This window comes from Chelonia mydas, chromosome 1 (genome assembly GCF_015237465.2).
Source record: "Chelonia mydas isolate rCheMyd1 chromosome 1, rCheMyd1.pri.v2, whole genome shotgun sequence".
NCBI classification, from domain to species: Eukaryota; Metazoa; Chordata; order Testudines; family Cheloniidae; genus Chelonia; species Chelonia mydas.
Window position 1 is genome coordinate 319948155 of NC_057849.1, and position 26534 is coordinate 319974688.

At 43.2% G+C, this 26534-nt stretch overlaps 1 protein-coding gene across 2 annotated transcripts in view; it reads right to left on the reverse strand.

The window, feature by feature from the left end:
* The window catches only part of BCAP29 (B cell receptor associated protein 29), a 54043-nt gene that overhangs the window by 16946 nt on the left and 10563 nt on the right, over positions 1–26534 (reverse strand). For both annotated transcript variants that reach the window (XM_037889137.2, XM_043551598.1), the window contains 4 exons: positions 24732–24832; positions 21668–21818; positions 15272–15407; positions 8563–8674 (listed from right to left, as the gene is read on the reverse strand). In XM_037889137.2, coding sequence (XP_037745065.2) covers positions 8563–8674; positions 15272–15407; positions 21668–21818; positions 24732–24832 — 500 coding nt within the window. The remainder of the gene's footprint in view (positions 1–8562; positions 8675–15271; positions 15408–21667; positions 21819–24731; positions 24833–26534) is intronic.

Below are 26534 nucleotides of genomic sequence, written 5' to 3' on the forward strand. Positions count from 1 at the left end.
ATTATAAGCAATTATAGTCTTGAAATGCATCTATGTGCAAAAGGAGAAATATTTTCTTATTTCTGGATTCTTTTTTTTGGCTTTATAAAGAAAATCATACCAGAAGACAGTCAGTCACTCATGATCATCAGGTCTACATCACCACTACTAAATCCTGCCAGCATTCAGTCATTTTAAGACAGTAGTGAAACAGTCTTCATAATATGCATGTGCATCTATAAACTGCCATCTCAGAATTTCTCTCTAAGGACATGTAATTACATGTCCAGGTATGCTAAAAATGGACTTAGGCTCTGAAAGTCCTAGCTAACCCACTGCTGGGTGCCTGTAAAGCCCTCAGTATGTGGGTCTGCAATAAAGAAAAATAAAAGCCCCCTTCCCTTCCCTTCCATAGCATTGCTAAAAAAGAGGCCTAAATGGGGATGGGAAAACCAGAACAAAACACAACAAAAAACTGCCTGAAATCGTTGTCACTTCCTCACCAACTTTTTCTCAGATTTAGGTAACCCCTTATCTTCTCTAGGAAAAATGGTGTGTTCTAAACTGACGCACCAGTTTGTAGTTTTCACATGATTAAGAGACTGCTCCTCAGAGGGCCTCCAAAAAACACCCCCTCAGTATTTGGATCCCAGTAGAAAATTCAAAAAGATCTCACATTGAACCAAAACCGTAACAATTCACCTTTCCCATAAAGTTAGTGTGTTGATCTGGATACAAAATTCTATTATTAAAATGTCAAACAGAAGGATTTTAGTTCTAAATGCAACTCTGACTGGAACTTTAAAGTACAGCAGCACTAGGGTGCCTTAATATACTGCCACTTTTTAATGCAAATGAACCACTCACAGGATACCATCCTTATGTACAAAGTGTTTCATGACCAGCTTCATATTACAGCAAGAAATGTCTGGAATCGCTTGGTGTAATATGCTGTGTACACAGTCTATTTGCCATTCAAAGAGCAAAAACAGTCTTCTAAAGCAATCAAACCATACCGGATTTTACCAAAATAAGGCTAGGAAAAACCATAAAGGGTTTTTTCATTAATTTTGTTTGTGGTTTAGGTCTGTCATGATTAGGTAAAAGGAAACTTCAAAGAGACATTACTTTGCAACTATGCAAATACAAAGGAAGAAATAGAAGGTTTTTCAAAGATTTTTCAGTCATACGCGCTCACCAAAGCGCAACACAGATAAGAAAGATCAAAGTTGAGATTATTAAAAATAACGCACTGAAAAACTTGTTTTAATGCACTGGTCTTACTTTTAAAAACCATGAAGTTTCACATTCCACTGCTCAGTTTTAAGGAAGTTATATTCTGAAATTTTACAAGACATACCTCAATAACTTGATATAAAAATTGAAATAAATATAGCCTGGATCAAACATGTGGGGTGTGCCCACATTAGCTTTTACATTCATGTTGAGCACCTCAAGTTAAGTAGCAATTAACCAATTCAGGGTTAAGAAAAAAAAATCTAGTGTAGAGACATATCCTGGCAGGATGACCTTTATTATTTGTATTATTGTAGTGCCTAGGAGTCTCCCCATGGTTATTAACCATATTTTAACCCTGTGCATATGACAGGGTCAGAAACTGATTCCTCACAATACAACTTCTTAAATTGAATTTGTGGAGACTTATTTTTGGTGCACTTTAGCTGAAGGACATCCCCCAAAACCCCCACAGGGACTGCAGCTGAGATGGCATGTGACAAACCTACTTTCACCCCAGCTTTCTATTACATTCCTGGCTAAAAAGCTTATCGTATATATTAAGGCTATACCCTGCCAATATAAATACACATATGCATTTACATTCTCCTTTCAATGAGCTTGTCACTTCAAAGGAAGCCTTTCTTCCCTTTCTGTAAGGAAACAGCAGGGGAGGGAGAACCCACAATCAAACCTGCCTGGCAGGGAAAAGGGTAAAGGAGACCCCCTCCATTCAAAGTAATGGATTCTTGACATATTAATGCACCAAGCCCAACTAAAAACAGCTGTTCTGCAGTTTTAATTTGTCTTTAGGTTTAGAACTGACAACTATGATTCATTAAGCATTTGGAGTTTCTATTCTTGCAGTCTAGTAGCAGAGGCACACTACTCTAACCAGGGCACTGACCACTCTGTGATCTCATGAGAACTGCTACCTTATGGTGACAGCATTCTGTATATCAGCAAGGAAAAACATTTTTGGACTAGATTGTGTCGATTTGATCTTCGCAAGGTCACAAGTGATGTTATCTAAAACATTAATTTCAGATGGGTGGGTGTTCATAAATGTCACACACCCTGAAAGATCCAAATACGACATCTTCAAACAGGTAAAATCTGCTTTTATCTCAGTGTCAATTAACCAAGAAAGCAGTTCTGACAGCCTAAACCTTAAACATGGTAGCTGATAACATATGGTGTCATGCTTCAAAGCACATCATCCCCCCCATTTAAAAAAAAAAGAAGAAAAGAAAAGAAAAGAAAAAGCTAATGTTTCTACAGTTGAGAGAGAGAGAGAGAGAGAGAGAGAATTCCAGTAAAGACTTACACTGTACCGAATAAACTTTTCATATACCATCCATTTTTTGGTATGAGGAGGAAGATTATACATAGGCTTGGAAGGATAAGATTTGTATCAGTAAATATAAGTTAATGTCAATTTAACTGGACACACACAAACTAATGAAAAATGTTTCCATCAATGCTAATCAAAATGTATAGATAGGCAAAGAAAGAAAAATGCTGCTTGAGAACTTAAGGATATTTTGATTGTATTTTTTGACATCTGATATTGACAATTTGTATTTTAAAAGTTATAAAACTAACTTTTTGAATCTTGTAGTAAGGCAGTGTGGTTCCCTGCCGCCCTGGAGAGAGGACACCCTCTGGACATCAGAGTGGGTGGTGTCAGGGAGCTCTGAGCCCGCCCCCTAGAGGGTCAGGCATGGCACCAGAAGTATAAAGGCCCGACCCCAGAGCTCACTGAGAGGGCAGCCACCAGGGAGGCCAGACGCCTCCGGTCTAGCTCGCGACTGGGAAACCCCAGCAGCCTGCGATAAACCCAAGGACTGGCCCAACCTGCCCCGTGCCAGCTACCCGGAGGACTTGACGAGCTTGTCCCTTGCCAGCTATCCCGAGGAACTCATGGTGCTGGACCCCACTGAGGACACCACCCTGACCCAGGTACCTCAAGAGGGGGAGTCTGGAAGTAACCCGGAAGCAGCTGACCCTAGTCTGGCTGCAGCACTGCCAGAACCCATGTCAGTGTGTTGCGGCCAGGATCCCCACTGACTCAGCAGCAGGTCTTCTGCCGCTGCTAGGGCCACAGTGGAGTGGGAGGGCCTGTGTCCCCCCTGCCACCCAACTTGCCGGTGGCAGTCTCCCCCTCTCTCAAGCCCTTCAGAGCCAAGGGCCTGAACTTACTGTTATATGCTGTTGTTGCTCAGCCCCTGCCTGAGCGCCTGACTCTCTACTGCCCCGCCCTGACCTAGGGCCTGGGCTTGCTGTTATATACTGTGGTTGCTCAACCCGTGCCTGAGGGCCTAAGCGCCGGACTCACTATTGCCCTGCCCTGACCTAGGTCCTGGGCTTACTGTGTTTAGTTCTGCCCTCACAAGGGCCGCAGAAGAAGACTCCCACAGCCGAACTAATTCCCCACAAGACATCTTCCCGAATTTAGTGAGGCGGTGTGGTTCCCCGCTGCCCTGGAGAGAGACGAGCCCCAGCTAACCTCTCTACATGTGGTGGAGAATGTGGGCATGATCCCTCGACTGCTGGGAGAAAGGGTCGGGGGTGTGTGTGTGTGAATGTACCCCAGAAAGAGCCATGGATATGGACAAACTTATCAAGCTCCTGACTGAGAGCCAGCAGCGACAGCAGGTGGCCCAGCTCCAGCAGCAGCAGGCAGCCCAACTCCAGCAGCTGAGAGGACAGCAACAGCAGCTGATTCGGGACCTGGGGGTTTAGAACTAGGAACAACAGTGGCAATGCCTGCAGCAGCTGACGATAGTACTGCCTCGCCCCTCGGCGCCCCAGCCGCAGCTGCGTCACCCCACACCACTGCACTGGTGCGGCAGACTAAGATGGGACCCGATGACAACTCTAAAGCCTTTTTGGTAGTTTTTGAAAGCGTGGCGCTGGTTTCAGGGTGGGCTCCTGACCAACGGGCCACTCTCTCGGCCCCATACTTAACCAGGACAGCCCAAACAGCGTACAGAGGGCTGTCTACGGAGGATGCAAGGGATTATAGCAAGGTAAAGGCAGCAATCCTGGATGCCTTGGATGTCAGCCCGGAAACCTTTTGGCAGTGGTTCTGGAGCCAAACCTACCCCACAGGCACCAGATCCTGGTTGGTGGCCCAAGAGCTGAAGGAAGCATGTAAGCGGTGACTACAGCCGGAGAGGAGGACCATGGACGAGGTCACGGAACATATTATTTTAGAACAGTTCGTTTACATCTTCCTGGCACGAGGAAGGGTCTGGGTGGTTCGCCATCAGCCAGCAACGCTAGCTGCTGCCTTGATGGAAGACTTCCTCGTGGCCGAAGCGCTGGTGGGGCCAGCTACCAGAGCCCACCCCCCAGGGCCAGAGTGCCCTAATCCTGAAAAGAAAGGTGGCTCAGACCAAAGTTCGGAGTCTCCCCCGCAGGCAAGAGGCTCGCTCCGGGCCAGATGCCCTGAACTCCCACCTCAACAAGGATCTGCGCCACCCCCCCATGCCGAGTGTCCCGAGGACCAATCTGAGTCCCCCCAGGGGCATGATGGGAGCCCCCACCCGGGGTGGTCACCCAGAACTTGGGCCCTGTTTTTTATGTGGGAAATATGAATACTTCCAGTGTGACTGCACTGAGATGGAATGCAGCTTCGGCCACATCTGTGCGGGAGAGACCTGGGCCTGGCTGCCACAGGTCCCCAAGATCATGGTTCCAGTAGCTGTCGGGGACCACCCAACCCTGGCCCTGACTGATTTGGGCTGTGGCCAGACGCTAATCCATCAGACCTTGGGGCCCTGGGCCGACCCCCACCTGGGGACGATCTGTTTGCAATGCATCCACGGCAACGTGCGGCCCTACCCCAGTGCCCAGATCCCACGAACGGTAGCCAGGGTCACACGACGGATGATCGTCAGCCTGGCCCCTCGATTAGCCTACCTGGTGATTCTGGGGCATGACTGGCTGGCGTTCAAGGAGATCCTCCGCTCGACCCCTGCACTGGAAGGAGATTGCCCCGAGGTCCAACTGGAGGACGACGTGGTGGACCCGGAACCTGAGGGAGGGACTGAGGAACCTGTGGACCCCCCGCCTGGGCTGGCTGTCGAACCCTGACTTAATACCAACTTTTGCTGCAATCAAAGAGTAGACACCACCCTTAGTGGCGCCTACAGACAACCAGTCGCTGTCAATGGGGCCTTGATCGACCCGCATAGCACAAATCAGGGCCCCGTTTTGAGTTATGCCATGACCGTCTTTACCGGGGTGGAATGGAATCCCCGCACGGAAGAACCATGGACCCAGCTGCTGGTGCCACAGCCGAGCAGTAATGAAGCTTGCACATGACATCCCTGCCGCAGGAAACTTGGGCCATGAAAAGACCCTCGCCCGGATTTTGATGCGGTTCTTCTGGCCCGGCATTCACCAGGAGGTGAGAAATTACTGTAGCTCCTGCCCGGAGTGCCAATTAGTGGCTCCCCCAGGGGTACCCAAGGACCCTTTGGTTCCCATGCCCATAGCGGAGATGCCATTTGAGCGGGTGGCCATGGACCTCGTGAATCCGCTCCCGAGAAGTGCCGTGGGATTCCAGTATGTGTTGGTCATAGTTGATTATGCCACCCGTTTTCCTGAGGCCGTGCCATTGCGGAGCACCACCAACCAAACCATTGCTGGCGAACTAGTGAAGGTCTTTGCTCGAGTGCACGTGCCCCGGGAAATCCTAACAGACCAGGACACCAACTTCACCTCCCGGCTGTTGCAGCAGGTATGCGAGCTCCTGGGAGTTAAACAGTTATGCACCTCCGTCTACCACCCACAGACTGACCGGCTGGTGGAACGATTCAATTGGACCCTGAAGGAAATGCTGCGCAAGTACTCCCCAGAGGAACTACGCTGGTGGGACCAGCTACTCCCACCCTTACTGCTGGCAATCTGCGAGGTACCCCAGTCATCAACAAAATTTTTGCCCGTTCGAGCGACTATATGGCCACTACCCGTGGGGCCTATTAGACTTAATGCGGTAGACATGGGAGCAGTCTCCGTCACCAACCCAGGGCTTCCTGAAGTATGTTCTCCAGCTCCAGGAGCACTTTACTCAGGCCGGAGCCCTAGCATGCGAAAACTTAAAAGCTGCACAGGAAACCCAGGAACGAACCTATAACCAGGAAGCGTGGGTCCGTGCCTTTGAGCCCAATGATCGGGTCCTGCTCCTCCTACTGTCGAGTGAATCGAAGCTGCTGGCAGGGACCCTATGAGGTGGTCTGGAAGGTCGGGCCCGTCCTGTGAGGTCCACCAGTCTGACTGGCGCAAGACGACCCAGCGATATCACGTGAATCTATTGACATGGTGGTGGGAGGGCCTATTAACCCTTACCTGCTAGAACCTGAGTTGGGTCCCTGCGTGCCCCTGACAGAGGACCCTGCAGGCCACCAGCTCGGCGACACGCTCATGGAGGAGCAGCGAAAGCAAGCCCAATATCTCCTGCAGGCTTTCAGGAGAACTTTTATGGTCCTACCCGGTTACCCGACCCTGGTCCATCATGCCATCCAGACTGAACCAGGGAACGTAGTCCAGGAGACGACTAGGCCTCTGCTGCACCGAATGCAGGTCAAGGAGGAAGTATAGGCCATGCTAGCCCTAGGAGTCATCGAGCCATGGCAGAGTGAGTGGCGCAGTCCAGTGGTCTTGGTACCCAAGCCTGATAGAACACAGCGCTTCTGTATAGACTTCTGGTGGGTCAATGCCATCTCAAGGTTTGATGCATATCTTATGCTCCATGTGGATGAACTGCTTGGCTGCCTAGGGGAGGCCCATTTCATCACCACCACCGACCTCAGTAAGGGATACTGGCAGATCCCGCTCGACCCCATCTCTAAGGAGAAGATGGCGTTCACCACCCCAACGGGACTTTACCGATTTACCCGGATGCCCTTTGGCCTCCATGGGGTCCCGGCGACATTCCAACAACTAATGGACCGCCCCCTATGGCCCCATCAAGACTATGCAGCAGCGTATTTGGATGATGTCGTAGTCTACAGCCACCAGTGAGAGGACCACCTGGAATGGGTAACTGCGGTCCTGAGACCCCTGCGAAAGGCGGCACTAACGGCCAATCCAAAAAATGTAGCATTGGATAGCAAGAGGCAACGTATCTTGGATACGCCATAGGGAGAGAACGGATGAAACTCAGCGTGGGGAAGGTTCAAGCACTGGCGGCCTGCCCGCCATGAAACACCAAGTGCGACAATTCCTGGGGCTCGCCAGCTACTATCGGCGAGTCATTCTCCAGTTCACTTCCATTGCAGCCCCCATGATGGGACTTTTGACTAAGGACAGCCCCCGGCACGTGCCGTGGACCCAAGAATGCAAAGACATCTTCCGGACACTCAAGGAGTGCCTCTGCCAGGAGCCAGTCCTATATAGCCTGGACTTCGACTGTGACTTCATCCTCCACACGGAGGCCTTGGAGGTAGGGCTCGGGGCTGTCCTTTCCCAAGAAATCGACAGAGAAGACCACCTGGTCTTATATTTTAGCTGGAAATTATTCCCCCATGAGAATAACTACACGGTAATAGAGAAAGAAGCACTAACAGTGAAATGAGCCTGTGATGCCCTGCGGTACTACCTCCTCGGGGGCCCATTTACACTAGTCATGGACCATGTCCCACTCCAGTGGTTAACCTGAATGAAAAAACAACACTAGACTAATGCACTGGTACCTGGCGTTACAGCCCTATGTTTTCACCATCCAACATAGGACAAGTGAAAATTTAAATTGATAACAGAAAAATGCTTTAAAATTATCAATACTATCCACCAAAATTTTAAAAAAGTAAAAATCACAATTTTCCAGCCTAGTTATGTATTACAAGATGTGAAAGGTCATCTTGGTACCTGTAAAGTGCATTCTTATACAGTATAAAACTGATATCAAGACCTACCCCACTGAATTCAAACAGCTCAAGGTTATAATTCTAGTGCCTTAGTTACATTATAATTGTTTACAGTGTACAACTTTGCATAACACATGTTTACTGTAAGACAAAGTGACATTGACTTTACCTAAAATACTGGCCCAAAAGCACCTGCTTACAAAGGTCTCAAAATTCCATTTAAGTAAGTGGAGTTCACCTGACCTACACCAGGGATTATTTGACCAAGTGAGCTTAATTTTTTTTTTTTTTTTTTTTTTAAAAAAGGAAATAAAATCAAAATTACTTGAACATATAAATATGATGAATCTGATATTTTTGCTAGGACATTTCTTAGACTATTGAATTTAAGGACCAAACTGCTAAGCTTTGAGGCATAGAACGCCAAGTCATTCTCATTAAAAAGAAAGCAATTAAAAAAAAAAGTTACCATTCAAAGTTTTCTTTAATTCCGCTTTCAGTTTTTCAGTTTCTTGCCTCAGTTTTTTATTGTCTTCTTCTAGTGCCTGTTCATTTTCACACTTCCCTTTTTCATTCAACGCCTATCAAAAAAAAATTGTGGATATAGTTCGTATTAGTTTAAATTACTGCTAGATATTAATACAAATGACCAAACAACATTGGCCCTGATCCTATATTGTGCTGGATGTCTTCAATTCACACTGATGTCAAAAAGAAGCAAGAAAAGATTAGCACCTCTGGGGGGGAAAAAACCCCACCCCAAACAGATGCATCCATAAATATATTGGTAACATTTAAGGTTGAAAAGGACCGTTAGGATTGTCTATTATAACCTCCTGCATAACATAGGCCAAAGAACTTCACCTAATAATTTCAGCATCAAACCCATATATGTGTTTAAACTATAGCATCTCTTTGGAAAAAAAAAAAAAAAAAAAAAAGGATATCCAGTCTTGATTTAAAGACCGCAAATGATAGAGAATCTACCACATCTTCTCCAAATGGTTAGCTACCTTCACTGTTAAATCGTACCTTATTTCTACTCTGAATTTGTCCAGGGGCAGCTTCCAAACATTTATCTGACAGATAAAATAATTATCTATTATCAGAAATCTCTTCCCCTTGTAATATTTGTATTTTGTGATCAAGTCATCACTTAACCTTTTATATTTATAAGATGTTTAGGTACTTAAATACAGTTTTATCTGATTTCCAGAAATGCTAAGCACCTGGAAGTCCCCCCAAAAGCCGTATTAGGCACTAAATAAAAGTTATGTACCTACTGTACTTGCTATTATGAATCTTTTCATTTCAAGCAATTAAACAGTTGTGCCTTAATTACCAAATGATAAAATATCCAGGATTAGTCACTGTTTCTTGTGACTTTTTCCTCATTTCTCCTGCAACTTCCTTTCCCATGCGCGTACTCCTCCCTCCCCAGTATTCTCCCTTCAAAGAAATTCAATCCTCTGCTCATCTGACCTCCCACATCAAACTTATGAACGTGAACCGTCCCATTTAAGGAGAGCAGGAGAAGAGGCAAGCTTCTAGGTGAAGAAAAGGAGCAACACATTTTCTTGTGCTGAGCGACAGAGGGTGGAGGAGATCATTCAAAAGTAAAGAGGTAAATACAAGAGTCAAGTACATAGGAAAAAGAGCTGAACTCATGAGATCAAATGAGATTGCTCAGACTATTCAGGAGAAAGAGCAAAGGCCCTTGATAAAAATCTTGGGAAATCATCCAAGACGGGTGAAAGAGGAGCTACCAAATAAAATGTTGGAGTAGTCAGTACACTTTGCATCCCAAGCGGGATGGAGCTCTGCCTGGCACCTGCAACCCACCAGCGTGGCCCTTGGCTGCCACAGTTCTCCCCTCAGGACACACACACACACACCTCCACAGATACGCAAGGAAGATCCTGAGAGCCAGGAGAGCTACTCTGCTTTCTGACTCGGTTATTCGCAAGAGGGGAGAATGTGCTTCTTATGTAACACAGTCCCCTTTGTAGTGAAAGCAGCACAGAAAGATGAAGCTGCAGCCACAACCCAGCAGGACAGAAAATGCAAGATATCAGGCATCTGGCTAGAGCAAAATGGCAGATATCCCAGCCAAAACAGGGGATTCTGTGGCAGTTTGGCAACATGCCAAATTCCATGAACACACAATCACGGACTACACAAAAGGACTTGCCTACAATCCACACTACTGACCTTATTTCCTTATAAGACACCGACCCGAATTACCAGTAAATCTGTGTATCCTTTCTAGTACACACTGATCTTAAAGTTTGTTCACATATGTAAGAGTTACCAAAAACAGTTATGGTTCCTGGCTCCAAAAGCTGTTATCGCCTACTTACACTGAAGGTACACTTGAACACACCTCTAGATAACTTTATTTTGATAATGTGTTTTATTGAACAGAATCTCAGTTGTGAAACAAAACTGCCAAAATTTGTATTTTTGACTTCTTGCTTAACTTTTTCCTACAAAGATCCAACTAGTTAGTGCCAGGCAAAATTCCTTATGTTACACAATACTGATGAAATTAATTTTCCTTCCTTAACAATACTGCGTATTGAACCAGCCAGAGGATTACTTCAAATGGCAAATTTTAAACCTTTTGTTTCTACTTTTCCTAAAACAATATTTTTTGAGAAGTGTATAAACAAATTAGCTAATCCCCAGGTAACAGCCATAATGAAAGTAGCTACCATGCCAATATCTAACATAATACTAGATGTTTGTGTAAGTGATTATATGACATGGTGGATTAAAAAAATTAAGAAAAAATAAAAATCAGTTTTAGTTTAAACTGGATTTTTATTTAAATTGAAAACAGATCTCTTTTTAAAAAATGAATATATTTACAATGAAATTTGAAATTAATCTATGTGAAGGCCTAAACTTAATGAATTAAAATAATTTAAATACTAAAAAATACAATTAAGCAATCTGTATTTGCTGCCAAGCTTTAAAGAAAGTCAAACTACTGAACTGGTGGAAGTCACAGGCTAAGCAACTTGGAATCACAGCTTGCTGAAGCGCTAAGCCAGCTTTTGATAGCAGTGGCCTCTTCTGCAAGTGCAGAAAGACCATTTTCCTCATTTCAGTTTATTGAACTAGTTCAGTTCAATGACTAGTTCATTCAGAGTTAGGAACTAACTGGGAGCTGAAAAAGCATGAAACTTCTTTTTGTCGTCCAATCTATGAATGAAAACAAAGTGTGAGAGGATGAGATTTACAAGTTCTAAAACTCTGAAAGACATGGTGACCAGAATTAATCAGTTCAATTTACTAACTACAGGTATTTCCTTTGTTTAATAAATTAGTTTGAAAGGCAAACCATGTTTTGATACATAAAAATAGCGTATCCAGCATATTTAAAGGTAGATTTAATAATTAAATTCTGTTTTTGTGCATTTTAATCAACTTTGAACTTCCATCCAAATAGAGCTCAACACAAATCACAAATAAAAATTCATCTAGTAAAAAATAAATGCATAAATCATTAATCTAAATATAAATTAAGCGATATAATTGCTTAAATAAGTGTATTGTTAGCAAAAAGAAACATCAAATTTAGTGTAAAGGCTATCTTTAGTTGCACATCAACATGTTTTAATGGTTACCAACCAATGAGAATCAACTTTGTTAGGAAATAACTTAAAAGTATGATTAAAATGAGCAACACACTATTAAAATTGATTATTTAAATCATTATTAAAATCGGTTATTTAAATCCTTTGATTTAAATCAATTCATGCTATTACATGAGCTTATTCAAGCAAAGTGTTGGGCAACCCTGGAAGTTGATAAGGCCACTGCGGAGAAACTAAATTAATCCTTTCAGTTGGTCTTCACGGCTGAGGAGGTAAGGGAGATTCCCAAACATGAGCCATTCTTTTTAGGTGACAAATCTGAGGAACTGTCCCAGATTGAGGTGTCATTAGAGGAGGTTTTGGAACAAACTGATAAATGAAACAGTAATAAGTCACCAGGACCAGATGGTATTCACCCAAGAGTTTTGAAGGAATTCTTATGTGAAATTGCAGAACTACTAACTGTGGATGTAATCTAATTGCTTCAGATACGATCCCGGCAATTACAGGCCGGTAAGCCGGACTTCAGGACCGGGCAAAGTGGTTGAGACTATAGTAAAGAACAAAATTGTCAGACACATAGATGAACAGAATTTGTTGGGGAAGAGTCAACATGGTTTTTGTAAAGGGAAATCATGCCTCAATCTACTAGAATTTTTTGAGGGGGTCAACAAGCATATGGACAAAGGGGATCCAGTGGATATAATGTATTTAGATTTTCAGAACGCCTTTGACAAGGTCCCTCACCAAAGACTCTTAAGCAAAGTAAGTTTTCATGGGGTAAGAGGGAAGGTCTGCTCATGGATTGGTAATTGGTTAAAAGATAGAAAACAAAGGGTCGGAACAAATGGTCAGTTTTCAGAATGGAGAGTGGTAAGCAGTGGAGTCCCCCAGGGGTCTGTACTGGGACCAGTCCTATTCCACATACTCATAAATGATCTGGAAAAAGGAGTAAAGAGTGAGGGGATAAAATTTGCAGATGATACAAAACTACTCAAGATAGTTAAGTCCAAAGCAGACCGCGAAGAGCTACAAAAGGATCTCACAATACTGAACAACAAATTGGCAGATGAAATTCAATGTTGATAAATGTAAAGTAATGCACATCGGAAAACATAATCCCAACTATACATATAAAATGATGTGGTCTAAATTAGCTCTTACCACTCAAGAGAGATCTTGGAGTCATTGTGGATAGTTCTCTAAAAACGTCCACTCAATGTGCAGCGGCAGTCAAAAAAGTTAACACAATGTAGGGAATTATTAAGAAAGGAAGATAGAAAATATCATATTGCCTCTATATAAATCCATGGTACGCCCACATCTTGAATACGGCATGCAGATGTGGTCACAGATGTGGTTGCCCCATCTCAAAAAAAAATGACTGAATTGGAAAAGATTCAGAAAAGGGCATCAAAAAATGATTAGGAGTATGGAATGGCTGCCATTAAAGAGAGATTAATAAGACTCAGACTTTTCAGCTTAGAAAAGAGACAAGTAAGGGGTGATATGATAAAGGACTATAAAATCATGACTGGTGTGGAGAAAGTAAATAAGGAAGTATTATTTACTCCTCATAACACAAGAAGTAGGGGTTCATTTGGGGTCACCAAATGAAAATAATAAACAGGTAGCAGATTTAAAAACAAACAAAAGGAAGTATTTTTTCACACAATGCAGTCAACCTGTGGAACTCCTTGCCAGAGGATGTTGTGAAGGTCAAGACTATAACAGGGTTTAAAAAAAGAACTAGATAAGTTCATAGAGGATAGGTCCATCAATGGCTATTAGCCAGGATGGGCAGGGATGGTGTCCCTAGCCTCTGTTTGCCAGAAACTGGAAATGGGCAACAGAGGATGGATCACTTGATGATTACCTGTTCTGTTCCTTCCATCTGGGGCACCTGGCACTGGCCACTGCTGGAAGACAGGATACTGGGCTAGATGGACCTTTGGTCTGACCCAGTATGGCTGTTCTTATGAGTGAACAACAGCTTTTAAGAAGAGTGCTATATAAATGTGTGTTTCAAAAATCCAGTGCAGAAAGACATGCGAACTAGAGATATCAATCACATCAGCCACTACTAAAATATAACCACCTCTGGGATGATATATACATTTAATGTGACACCACAATGCATTAAGGAGTTTAAAAAAAAACACCAAAAAAAAAAAAACCAGTAAAAAAACCCATACAAATTTAGTAAAATTCAACTGCAGAAGAAATTTAAGTAGAGAGAATATAACTGTCTAAACTGGAATTTGGCCAGATTAAGAGTAGAGGTTCTGCTACCAGTAAAGATCCAAATACTCCTTTCATGATCACAAGTGGTCAGGATCTCATTTCTCTATTTTTGTGAAACATGGCACTTCCATCAACATAATAGTCCCTCTACCTAGCTCAATACTGACAGGAAATAATGCCATCTCCTGAATCACCTACACCATTTCCTATAGCCTTTAATTGTTCCTTGGAGGTCTTCCATGCATTCCAATTCAGTTGAACCTGTGATATCCAATAGTATCACAGTAATTAGTTGGTTTTTTTTTTAAATTAAAATCATAGGGGATGAAACTCATAGTTCCAGCATATCCCCCTCTTGCACGTTGTTCTAGAACAGTGGTGCGCAAACTCTTACAGTTCTACCCCCCCTTACCAGTAAGGGAATCCATCCATGCTCCCTTCCATTACAGCACAGCTAAGGCTTCCTCAGCAGCAGAACTTGGGCTGAAGGCAGAGCTGGGGGCAGAACTGGAGATGGGGTAGGAGCTGGGGCTTGAGATGGAGCTGGCCTGGGGACAGAGAGGGAATGAGGGCAGAGATGGTCTAGGGGTGGAACTGCGCCTGGGGGCAGAGTGGGGCTGAAAGCATGGTTCTCTTTTCCTGACCCCTGTGGGGGCTGGCCCGGGCCCCACCATGTGCCCCACCCTCGCCCACGAACATTTGTCCGTGTCCCCCTGGAGGGGCATGTCCCACAATTTGGGGACCACTGTTCTAGAAGCATGAGGAGGTAACCACAGTGGTAGGGTCAAACAACTGCCATAAACTGAGTGGAAATCTTGAAACCTATGCAGCTCATCCCCTCCTGCTGGTATCTAACAGCCAGGGTATGGGTAAACATGCTCTGAAACGCTACACAAGCCTATGAAGACTAAGAAGAGAGCACTTACCCAGGGAATGCATCACTGACTGAGATGGAAAGTTTTTGAGACAAAGAACCCTTGTTAACATTTTGGCATCATAGCACGGAGCCATACAAATGATGGGTAGTTAGTGGGCTGAACCATGCAGAAGAATGGTTTTCATGTTTGGTCAACCCACCCAGAAAGCAGCTCCACAACTGAGAGGAGCCCAAAGGGGCTATTTAACTGCAGTGTAGACTTTAGGGCTCAGGCTGGAGTCTGGGCTTTAGGACTGTAACCCCTTAGGCTGAGCCCCACGAGCATGAGTCAGTTGGCATGGGCCAGCCATGGGTATCTGCAGTGTAGACATACCCTATGGGTCTTACAGCTCATACAGTTTTTGCTGTAATTATTTCCTTTTAAAAAAAGATAATTAAAAAGGTAATTAAGATACCTGTTGCAATTTTTCATTCTCCTCCATGTATTTTCTGGCAGCTTCATTAGTATTTGCTACTTGAATTTCCATAGCTACCTGAATTCCCATCTCTTTTGCCAGCTGAGTAATAAGGGTGACAGTACGTCTCAATACACTGAGGAAGAAACACAGTGAGAATTTAGGCATCATTACTTTCCTAATAGGATTCTTTGCTTTCAGTTAAGATTTATTTTAGATGTAAAAGTGAACAAAATGCTTCTATAAATAAATTTAAGAGACTGTTCAGGATCTTAAATTAATAGGACACATGCATAAGCTTAATGTTGACAAATAATTAAAATTAGGACTTGAAAAGTGAAAAACCTTTCAGGACCTGAATTCCAGTTCTGAATGTCAACTGTTCCAAAGGATAACATTACACATATTTAAAAAGTGGGGCAGGGACCTCCACTGCTTACAAGGTTGAAGATGCTTGTACTGTTATTTAATGTTATAGAAGAAACATAGAACCCTGAACTCAAGATTCAGGTGCTAAGATATTATGGTAATAAGCATGGTATAAGAACCCTTGTAGGAGGCAAGGGTAAAAGCACTTTTCAATTTAATTTTAAAATGTATTTGTAATTTTTGCATATTACGTCCCATGTATTCTATTGATGATTTTGGATCTAAAACATTTGTTTTGTATTAACACAAATAATAAAATACAAAAACACACGTTGACAAAAGTGTGACAAAGTCTGAGAGTTTTTCATTTTAAAGTGATAATTACTTCCAAGATATCCAAATATGACAGCTCCCCATAATTCTGACAAGGAACACACACCAATTTCACCTCCCTACCAATGCTTCAAAAGAACACTTGAGTGTAAGTGGTATAATTCAGGTTCTCAAAGATCCTCTTTATTTTGAACACCCACAAACTTCCACTTCATTTTGATGCAGCTTTCCCTCCTTACATTACCAGAGCCTTTCGGCAATATGTTACTGGTTCTGTTAAAGCTGAAGGCAGCAGTGAGCAAAAATTACTTTGTAAGATGGCTGCCTGGATTCACAAATCCAAGTGGTTGCCTCATCCTTGTTCTGGGGAGAAGCGTTAACGGACCTGTTAATCTTTTACGCCTGGTCTACACTACACAGTTAGGTTGGCTGAAGGCAGCTTATATCGATCAAAAAGTTTGTGTCTACACTACCAGATCCATTCTGCTTATGTAACTTGCCTGCTACATTGACTTAACTACTCCCATCTCTGCAGGAGGTATAGTGCTTAAATCAATGTTGTTACGTCGACGAAGAGGCAGCGTAGACAGTGTTGTTTACGTCGACTTTACTGGCGTCCATGAGGTATCCCACAATACTCCACTGTGACTGCTCTGGTGAACGTTTTCAACTTTGTTGCTCAACAACTAGGTACACAGGAAACAGCACCTCTCCTGTTAAAGCACCAAGAACTTTTGAATTCCCATTTCCTGTCTGTTCAGCGTGGAGAGCTCACCAGCCAAGTGGATCATGGTGATTCAACGTCCCAAACGTGCTCCAGTCTGGAGTACACAGGAGGTGGTGGATCTTATTGGTCTGTGTGAAGAAGAGTCTGTACAGGCACAGCTCCGATCCAGCCGTAGAAATGTAGACACCTATGAAAAGATTGCGTGTGGCATTGGGGACAAGGGCTACACTAGGGACATGCAGCAGTTCTGCGTGAAAATTAAAAAGAGCTTCAGCAGGCATACCAGAAGAAAAGAGAGAAAATGTCATTCTGGTTTTGCAGCGCAGACACGCCACTTCTAAAATAACCTACATGCAATTCCCAGCAACGACCCCAATAGCAGCCTGGATACCTCTGAGGAATCGGAGTCCCAGGCTGCCACAGGCAACACTGAGGTGGTCTTGGACTAGGATGAGGAAGGGGAGAATGGGAAACAAGTGAGCAGGGGATCCATTCTCCCAGAAAGCCAGGAGCTGTTTGAAACCCAGGAACGATCCAGCCAGTCACAGAACAGCATCGTGGTCAAGTTTGATGCCGGGGAAGGCATCTCTGGTGAGTATGCAACTCCAACTAATATTTTGGGGTCACATGTTCTTATACTCTGTTTATTTGTTTTTTAAATGATGAGGAACAGTGGCTATCTGCTTCCCAGTGGCTGCACCAGCTAGGCAGAGGGAGCCCCATGGATAAAACTGTTTATGTGCAGAGGGATGGCCCGGGAATCTTCCATAGAGATCTCCAGGAAAGTTTCATGGAGGTACTCTGCAATCTGTTGCAGAAGGTTTCGGGGGGGGCTTATTTCTTCCACCACAGTAGGACACTTTCCCACACCACTCCAATATTACTTCTGCTGGCATCATTGCAGCGTCTGTTCCCTTGCTGCCTCTGCTACCCTCAGGAGGGTGATACCAGCTAAGGTCACCTAGGGGAGATGGTGGCAGTTTTCATTTCAATTGCTCGGACTGCAAACAATAGTGCACGTGATTCCCACATTATGCTTTTTTCTGGGAGCTGTCGGGAGGGGTTGCTGCTTTAGCTCTGTGGGGAGAGACAACAAACAACAGCTCTCCGTGCAGTTCCCTGCTATTTGCTGCTGCTTCTGCCCACAGATGCAGCTCCCAGTTTGCCAGCTCCAGCAGCTGCCATGCAGGTAGGGGGCCTGGTGGCACCAGGTGACCAAGCGGGGCCAGCAAACCCTGGCAAAAATCTGGGGGGGCACGTGACTCCATGCGCCCCTCTCCACGCGTCGCCTCTGGCTTCTGTCAGATAGGGAGGGGTGTCTTGGGCTTTCAGCCTCACAGTAGGTGCCTGCTCAGGGCTTCAGCCCCGAGGGGCATGCCTGCCGGGGCTCAGGGCTTCAGCAGGAATGGGGAGAAAAGTACCCTTTTCTGTTTATGTACTCTTTGGCAAGGTTGTCTGGTGCCAAGCTAGATGGCATGCATATTCCTATTGCCCTACTGCAGCTAGGGAACCCCACTGCAGCAAAACCATCCAATATGTCCTGCATATTGCCAAGGGACTCACTACCCTCAACAAAACATGCAATTAATGGCCCTGAATATTTAGATCACAACAGTCCCCACCGTGGATTTACCAAAACAAAATTGATTCCCCACTGACCAGTAGAAGTCTGGCATTGCAAGCTTCCACACAGTGATTGTCAGAGCACATCTCATTTTAGTGTTGCTGTGCTGCAGGGCTGTCGGGAGCTCCGCACGCAGCTCCTGGAAAGCGGCCTTGCACATACAAAGTTCTGCAGCCACTGATAGTCATCCCATAACTACATAACAAAGTGATCCCACCAGTCAGCGCTTGTTTCTGGGTCAGAAACGACGCTCCATTGTGTTCAGCTGCTGTACGACTGCCAGCAGCAATCGGGAATTGTTTCGTTCTATGGCTTCCAGCATGGCTGCTTGAAGGACACTGCCATGTTCCATACAGCGGCTCCTCTCCTCGCTCTAGAAATACTGCAAGATAAGGCGCGTGGTGTTTGTAATGCTCACAATAGTCACTGCTGAGCGCAATCCAGGCTTCTCAGGAGATGGCGCACACGCAGCTATGTCAGTGTTTTGAAAAAAGGCATGAAATGTTATCAGTTGCAGTTGAGATGCGGGGGAGGAGGATGCACCATGGGACGCTGAAGCCAGGGTCCCAGTTCCCCCGTGAAAATGTTTTGGTTCCATGAGGCATTGAAAGCCCTTCCCAAAGCCCTATGGCGAGCTGCACTGTGGGATAGCTCCCATAGTATACTGCTATCAGCATCAACACAAGCATTGCTAGTGGGACACGGTCCACTTAGTTTGGTGTGGAAATGCACTTCTGACTTAATTATTGTGGCAGCTGGATGTCAACTTAAAGTTTGTAGCGTAGACATACACTTAGGCATGCAGTAGAGTTCATCTTTTCCCACTTCCTCTTACTTTTTGAGATGGACAGGTTTAGTTGAATGAGTTTGTTGTATCGCACTCACTTTACTATACATCCCATTCATATTCAAGTGGCAGAGATAAGATTATATTCTATCATGTTTACTATTGTGTATATAAAAATGAGATAATGGGCCCCCAAATCACGAAACAGGCACCTACAGAGCTTCATGAGTTGAAATAAATTAATGTAAAAAACCAAGTTGGGCCCAAAAAATTAAGTTGAGCCCCTTGTTGATAGTCCTAGCACAGAAGCCAAGGAATCATGAACAATTAACCATCCTTTCATCCTTAGATGTGGTCCCTCCAGGGCAGGGTAGAAGCAAGACGAGGTAATGAGATTGTGCTATTGTGACTTGTGTTCTATAGGTTAAAATAAGAGTTTTCAATTGAAAGAAAACATTTCAGTCTGTAGAGCTATCAACTTCGCAACAACTGTGGAAGCTTTCATAACCAGCTTGGGGGAGGGTCTCTAACCCAAGATCTCTCTGAGGTACTGTTATTTTTACCACGACCTTCTCAGGACTTGGAAGCTCTGCAAAGAAGTGCATTGTGGCCGCTGTGGAGATGGGGAGAGGCATCTTCCTCAAGCCCCTGCTGCACAACTCTCAACTTCATTCATAAGTGAATATGGTTCCCCTGGTGCGCTGGAGGACCAGCCTGACTAATGTCATCAGAATCTGAGACTTCCTGGACTGTGGTCGGTGGGACTGGTGGATCCAATACTGCTTGTCCAGTGCATGAGGCTGTCAACGTGCTGTGTCCCCACGAGGTTCCAGAGGTGAAGGCTGCTTTGCTCCCTGCCTCTCTTGCTTATCTCAAATGGGTGCTGTGAGAAGGTTCTCCATGCCCATCGCTATCCCAGGACTGTTCAGACCTCAGAAATTGGGCCTCTCCCTCACCTCCATGCCCCACTTGAGTAGGCTGAACGATATCCAGGCAATCCACCTCTGAACAGTAACTCAAGAACACCTTATGCTTCCTTCACACCATCCACTTCCTCACTAGCATGTCTCACCCTGATACAAAGTGGTCAGACCTTTTACCCCCTGCAGAGGGTGAGGTTCCCAGTGCACCAGCTTTCATTCCACCTTGGTTCCATGGTCCACTGAGGACATAATCTGGGGGCTCCTCCATGGAGCAGTGAGCACAGGCATTCTGCGGGCACAGTTCATGGAACGCAGTATTTGTCCCCCGCGAGACCCTAGAGCATGCCTATTTCCGCAGACCAGGTTGCAGCCTCTCTTCTGGCTCCTCCACAACCTCTTGCTGAGATTCTGGCTGCACCTTTCTCCACATCTTTTCCTTTATTAACTCCCTGTCTATGACCTGATGATGTAACAGGACCTTTCAGTCAACTTCCTACCGGCACTGGCCAAGAGCCATACATCAGTCCAGGAAGAAGCAGCTTGACAAAGAGGTTCTCTGTAACTGTGATGCCTACTTTTGGTACCTATGTGTCTCAGGTATTTGGGCAGAGTTCCTCTCGGTGGCATATGCCAACTCCTTTGACTGCTTTAATTGAGTAGTGGGCACTGACTAGGATTCACTACTCAATGTCCCCATCTGTTGCCTTTGTTTTAAATCAAGGACAGGCACTTCTGTTCTTTTCATTATTTGTTCCATGGAATTAGTTGATCCTTGGTCCCGTGGCCCCCTCCCTTGATTTAGTGGGTGGATCTTTAATTCTAGGTAGGCTCTGCCCATCTTTCCTTAACATAAATGGGCTAGCTACAATTGTTAACACAAACATTCACTCAGAAATTTACATTGATCTGTGTTATTAGCTGCATAACCACTTAAACCTGCTGAAAAGGATATAGTGGTTAGCCATCTCTCAGAAAGTGCTCAATAGCCAAGCATATGCAGTCTGCCTTGGAGGCTGGGAATATTGCTCCTAAGGATCCAAGCTCTTGCTGAGCTTCAGTGAAATAGTCAAGTTAGACTTGAGCCTAGGTTCTCAATACCAACATGCTGACTACTAGAATTATTTTAATGGTGCTGTAACTTATTTACTGCAAATCTGCAGTTAAAAAAAAATACTCATAACTGACAAATTCCAAGAAGGAAATCAACAGTTATAGAAGTCAGAGATTAAAAAGAACTAGACTATCTAGTCCCATCGTACTGCAAGTCCAAGTCTGTTCCCTAAAATACATTTTCTATTATCCTATCTAGTCTAGATTTAAAGTCTCAAGATTGAGCTCCTACAACTTCCCCATGGAAATACCTGCTGCCAAATAACTGCTTGACTGAGATGTTTCTCCTGATGGTCACCCCAAATTTTCCTTTTCTAGTTATATCTGTGTATATTACATTCAGTAATTCCTTTTCACCTTTAGCATTTATACTATCTTAGCCAAGCCATCCCTATTTAGCTCTTTCAGTCTTTTCTTATAAATCTGTCCATCCAGCTTTCTGATCTTCTTGTTACTGCTTTGTACAGTATTTATTGTACGAGAGACACTGTCCACAAATTGGAATTGTAAATTTTACACTTACAGCCAGAGAAACAGAGAGAATCCAGAGATGTAAAGGTTTCTTTGTGACCTAAAAAGTTTCATCTGAATATGATCATAGGCATTGGGGTTGATATTTGCAGCCTTTTCGGTCCCATGTGCAGTTGAGTATTTCTTCACTTCTCTAATAGCATCTGAAAATGAAAACAAAAATTGTTTTGTCTTGTTTTTTAATGTGTGTTTGTGGCTCAGTGTATTAGGCTACTGTATAAGACAGAGCTCTAGAAATATATGCAGTCTCTTCAGTCCACAGAACAGGCAAAATCCCTTTAGTGGCAGTACCAACTTCAACGGCCCTTGAAATGTGCCTGACCCACCGGAAGGAATCATTGTGGAGTGATTAGGTAGTTCAGTCACCATGCTAGATCACGGTCCTCTGACTAGATACAATAGTACCAGCTATGATGGTATCTTTTGTACCTGCCCATTAGGAACTGGACCAAGGCAAAAAATCATTCCACAAACACTAGCAGAGTCACATCAGATGGTAATGACTTCTGATACTGCCAACCCAGACCAGATTCCAGTTGCTTAGCGAGCAGTGAGAAAAGCAAAAACGGACCTCCCTCCCATTCCCTAAGGATTTCTCTTGCTAAGTAGATGTTGCATATATGGTTCAAATTAAGATTTGATCAGACAGAAGCAATGTTTATATTTCCTTTACACTGTAACTATGAAAAAAGTATTTACTGGAGCCCAATCAAACATAATGAAATTCATTCACATTCACTAATGTATACAAAAAATCCTTTCAGATGAGTTGTACTATTGTAAATAGTGTCTAAATACAGTGTGGGCGAAGTATGTTAATTTACCATCTTTTCCTATGAAACGTAAGTGGCCAACAGCCTTGGCTGCAATCAGCAGCATCTGAAACTAAGAGCTGGTCTATACTAGAAAATTAGATCAATCCAGCTCCGTCACTCAGGGGTGTGAAAAATATACACCACTGAGTGATTTAGTTAAGGTGACCTAAGTCCCCTTGTAGACAGTGCTAGGTTGAGGAGGACTTCTTCCGTGGACCTACTACTGCCTCTAGGGGTGGTGGATTACTGATACCAATGGGAGAACCCCTCCCATCATCAGAGGTACTGTCTACAGTAAATCATTGCAGCTTTGCTGATGTGGCATCTCAAGTGTACATAAGCATTAAGCCAGGTTGGGCTAAATTAATATTGGAATGGGAGACCTCCCGGGAGCACATAGACAGTGTAGGGGATGATGCTGGCAATTCAGCAAGTCACATTCTTCCCTCCAATGCATTATTGAACCAATTCCCTCATCATCGTGTTATGTGATGATTTGCTGCTGGATTCGCCATCTTTTGGAGACAAAACTTGGGGTCATCATAAAACCCACTTTTTTAAAGAGTAAGGTATTAATCCTAGTTTCCCAGACAGATTTCAAGTATCAAATTCTGGTTACCAAACATATCACTTCCAAGGTAAAGGTACCTTTCACTTCCTGTCCTAAAACTCTGAAGTATCAACACTGTGTGTTATTAATCTGCTGCTGCATTTCACTTTACAGCAAAGCATCTGCACGTCACTACATACAAGCTACCATTATAATAATCTTCTTTTTCTACATGCACATAACTTGTAAGAAGTTCTGGAGTTAAACTTTATATTGAATGTATTCAAACTGAAAAGATCAAACCAATTTCCATCCTTTTATGCCATGGGAATGTTCAGGCCTTGCCTTAAGACAGCTGTATTACGGTTTCACAAGGATACCCCATATTTAATTTCAGCTCAAATCTGCTTTTCCTTAACAAAAAGTTTGACCAAACTTTACTCACAATCTTTCCAGTTGGAGCTCAGGGAGGAAAATAAAAATCCACCACTTTTCTATTGTATTGACATTCTCCACAATATCTAGTTAAGGTTTCTGGAGGTCTTCTAGAATAGGCACTTAAATATTATTTATATTTTAGATGTCTGTACTTGCATTACTACAAGTTAGTTTATTAAAAAACATTTTCCAGTCTAGTTTTCTTTTTGAAGTTTACTTCTTGCATTTCTTTCATTCATCCTAGACAGTAAATCTAGTCAGTTTCACTTTGTTTAAAGTCATTTAGAATTACATAACATTTTTCACCTCAAAGCATTTTACTAACTTATCTTCTCTCCTTCTCATGCAAAAGAATCACTTCCATCACCAAAGACAGTAGATGTTCATCAGCACACAGAAACCCCGCAGAGTAATTTGTGACAGAAGTACAATGAATTTAGCCAGGCAGAATGTTATTGCCCAAGCTCAAATTTCACTAAACTTTGATGCTATTCTAAGGTTCCAACAATCTTTCCCCCCTCAAAACCAGCTGTGGCCAGCATCTCAGTTTTATGCCTAGTCTGAGAAAAAGCACCTCCAACAGAACACTGCCTTTCCCCCATCGTTCTGGGACATTATTTCAATGTCAGTCCAGAGAAAGGTTTCAGAGTAGCAGCCGTGTTAGTCTGTATCTGCAAAAAGAAAAGGAGTACTTACTTGTGGCACCTTAGAGACTAACAAATTTATTTGAGCATAAGCTTTCGTGAGCTACAGCTCACTTCATCGGATGCATCCATTGAATGCATCCGATGAAGTGAGCTGTAGCTCACGAAAGCTTATGCTCAAATAAATTTGTTAGTCTCTAAGGTGCCACAAGTACTCCTTTTCTTTTAGTCCAGAGAAAGAATGCCACCTACTGAAGCATCTTCCTACCAGCACTTAAGCGTTCCTTGGAAATCTACCATCCAATGACTTATGTATCTTAATCATACTTGGCTTGTAATTTCTGATGGCATGGCAACAAGCGGTCTGGCTGAAGTTCCATTTGTTCTCCTGCATCATCACAATACTGTACTATTGTATGTGTTACTAAGTCTGCACACAAAAGTTTAAATGTACCACCTCCAAAAAAGTGTTTGAACTGAAATTTAAAGAATATCAAAAATGTTTCTAGTCATGTTAAGTTTGTACTCTTCCTGTTTACCTATTGCCCATGGACCCTGTGTACCCTCTAAGCAATTTTCAACACACAAGAAGAAAGATTTACTACTTACCAAGAAACAAAACAATCAGTAGAACGATTATTGTTAGGAATGCCTTATTCCAATAATTTGCTATTTTATTCCATACTGGAATCACAAAGATCTTCTGCCATCTGTAAAATAGCATTGTGTTAATCCCCCAAAAATTAAACATTAGAAGATGATCACCTTATACAAGATTTTATCAATAATTTTAATTCATAATAACCAATCAGCAAGATCTAGTAACAACTCTTTCAACTGCAATTTAACAGTGTTAAGTTAACTACAGCTTTGCCTACAACCCAATTTAACTTCTCTTAAATCAAAATAGAAAAGGTTACAAACTGTGTTTATTCATATTGAAAAAAAAATCTGTTACAAAAATACTAGCTATTTTCCAACTGTAGATTCTTTTGCCTATAAACTTAGCTTTACTACTTGTATGCTCTACACCCATTACAGAACAGAGAATTTCAGGGGAAAATGCATAATCCATAGTGTGCCATTTAATTTTTAGCTACCTGCAAATAAGCTTTTTCCTAACTCACCTGAAAAGACATCTGTAAATCATAAGATCCCCACATTAAAATGAAATAAATTGACAAAAAATAGTGGCTGTAACTCATTCTGCCAGAGTGATTCCTTGCCAGAGGGCACATCTTTTAACAATGAAAAAGAAAAAGCTCTCCACCTCATTGAGCAATTCCCCACTACACTGGGCACTTCACTCCTCCTTAAAAATGAAGAGATGTATCCTACTCTTGGGTTTACATTTTAGGGGAGGGAGTTAACATCTCTGGTCAAGAGTAAAGATATATACACTATGGAAGCCATTCTCTGGAAAATGGAAACAAACCCCTCACCCTGCCAAAAAATGTTTAAAAAACAGTGGTCTTGGATGATGAATGTCATGGCTTTGTTTTATTTAGTCATTCAGCATTAATGGACAGATCTGCAAAAACTTCAGATTTTCAAAGCAAAGAGTACAACAGAAGAAGTCTGGAATGTTTAAATGAACTGCAAACCAGTAAGAGAGAAACTGGAAGACAGAAGGCCCTATTTTCTGCTGGTGTAAACTGGCATAGCTCTGCTGATTTCAAAGGAGCTATGCCAATTTACATCACTAGATTATTTGACCCAAATCTAGTAGTGGTTTATCATCTGAGAATTATTCAATGTTTGAGCCAGAGGGTTTCATCAGAAAATAATTATGATCCACAAATATTTTTAAAATTTGTATTTTGTTAGGTTGTGTGTGTTCTGTTGGTTTGCATCTTACTAAGGACTTGATCCAAATCCTGTTGAAAGTAATGGGAAGTCTCTTCAAGGAGAGGAATCTCTTCATCAATCCTCAGGTGAAGGATTTAAAAAATTTTGTGCAATATTATCCAAATAAATATATAAATATAACAAATTTCCATTATATGCAGAAGATGCTCAGAAGTTGTGTTAATTTAAAAAAAAAAACTGATTTAAGGCAGATTTGTGGTTCTTAAAGGAGAGACTAAAGGTTGAATCCCAAAAGCAAAAATTCTCAATTTTTATATGCTGGACCACTTAAGATAGAGACCCTCTCAGGAACAGCTGCCTTGCCAGTGCTGCCCTATGTCAACTATAACTTTAAGTTACATAAATATTAGATAAGCACAAGATAAAAATAAGTTTACTTTAATGTGATGCCCTCCACCCAGTGTATCTGCTTGTTTTTTCTCACCAGGAGTAGGAATTCACTAACTTCCTTTCACTGCCTATAGTCACAATGCTGTGATCTTCCCAGGTTATAACAGAATAAATGTAGACATTCTCTCCCCCTCATCCACCCCCCTCCTGCCC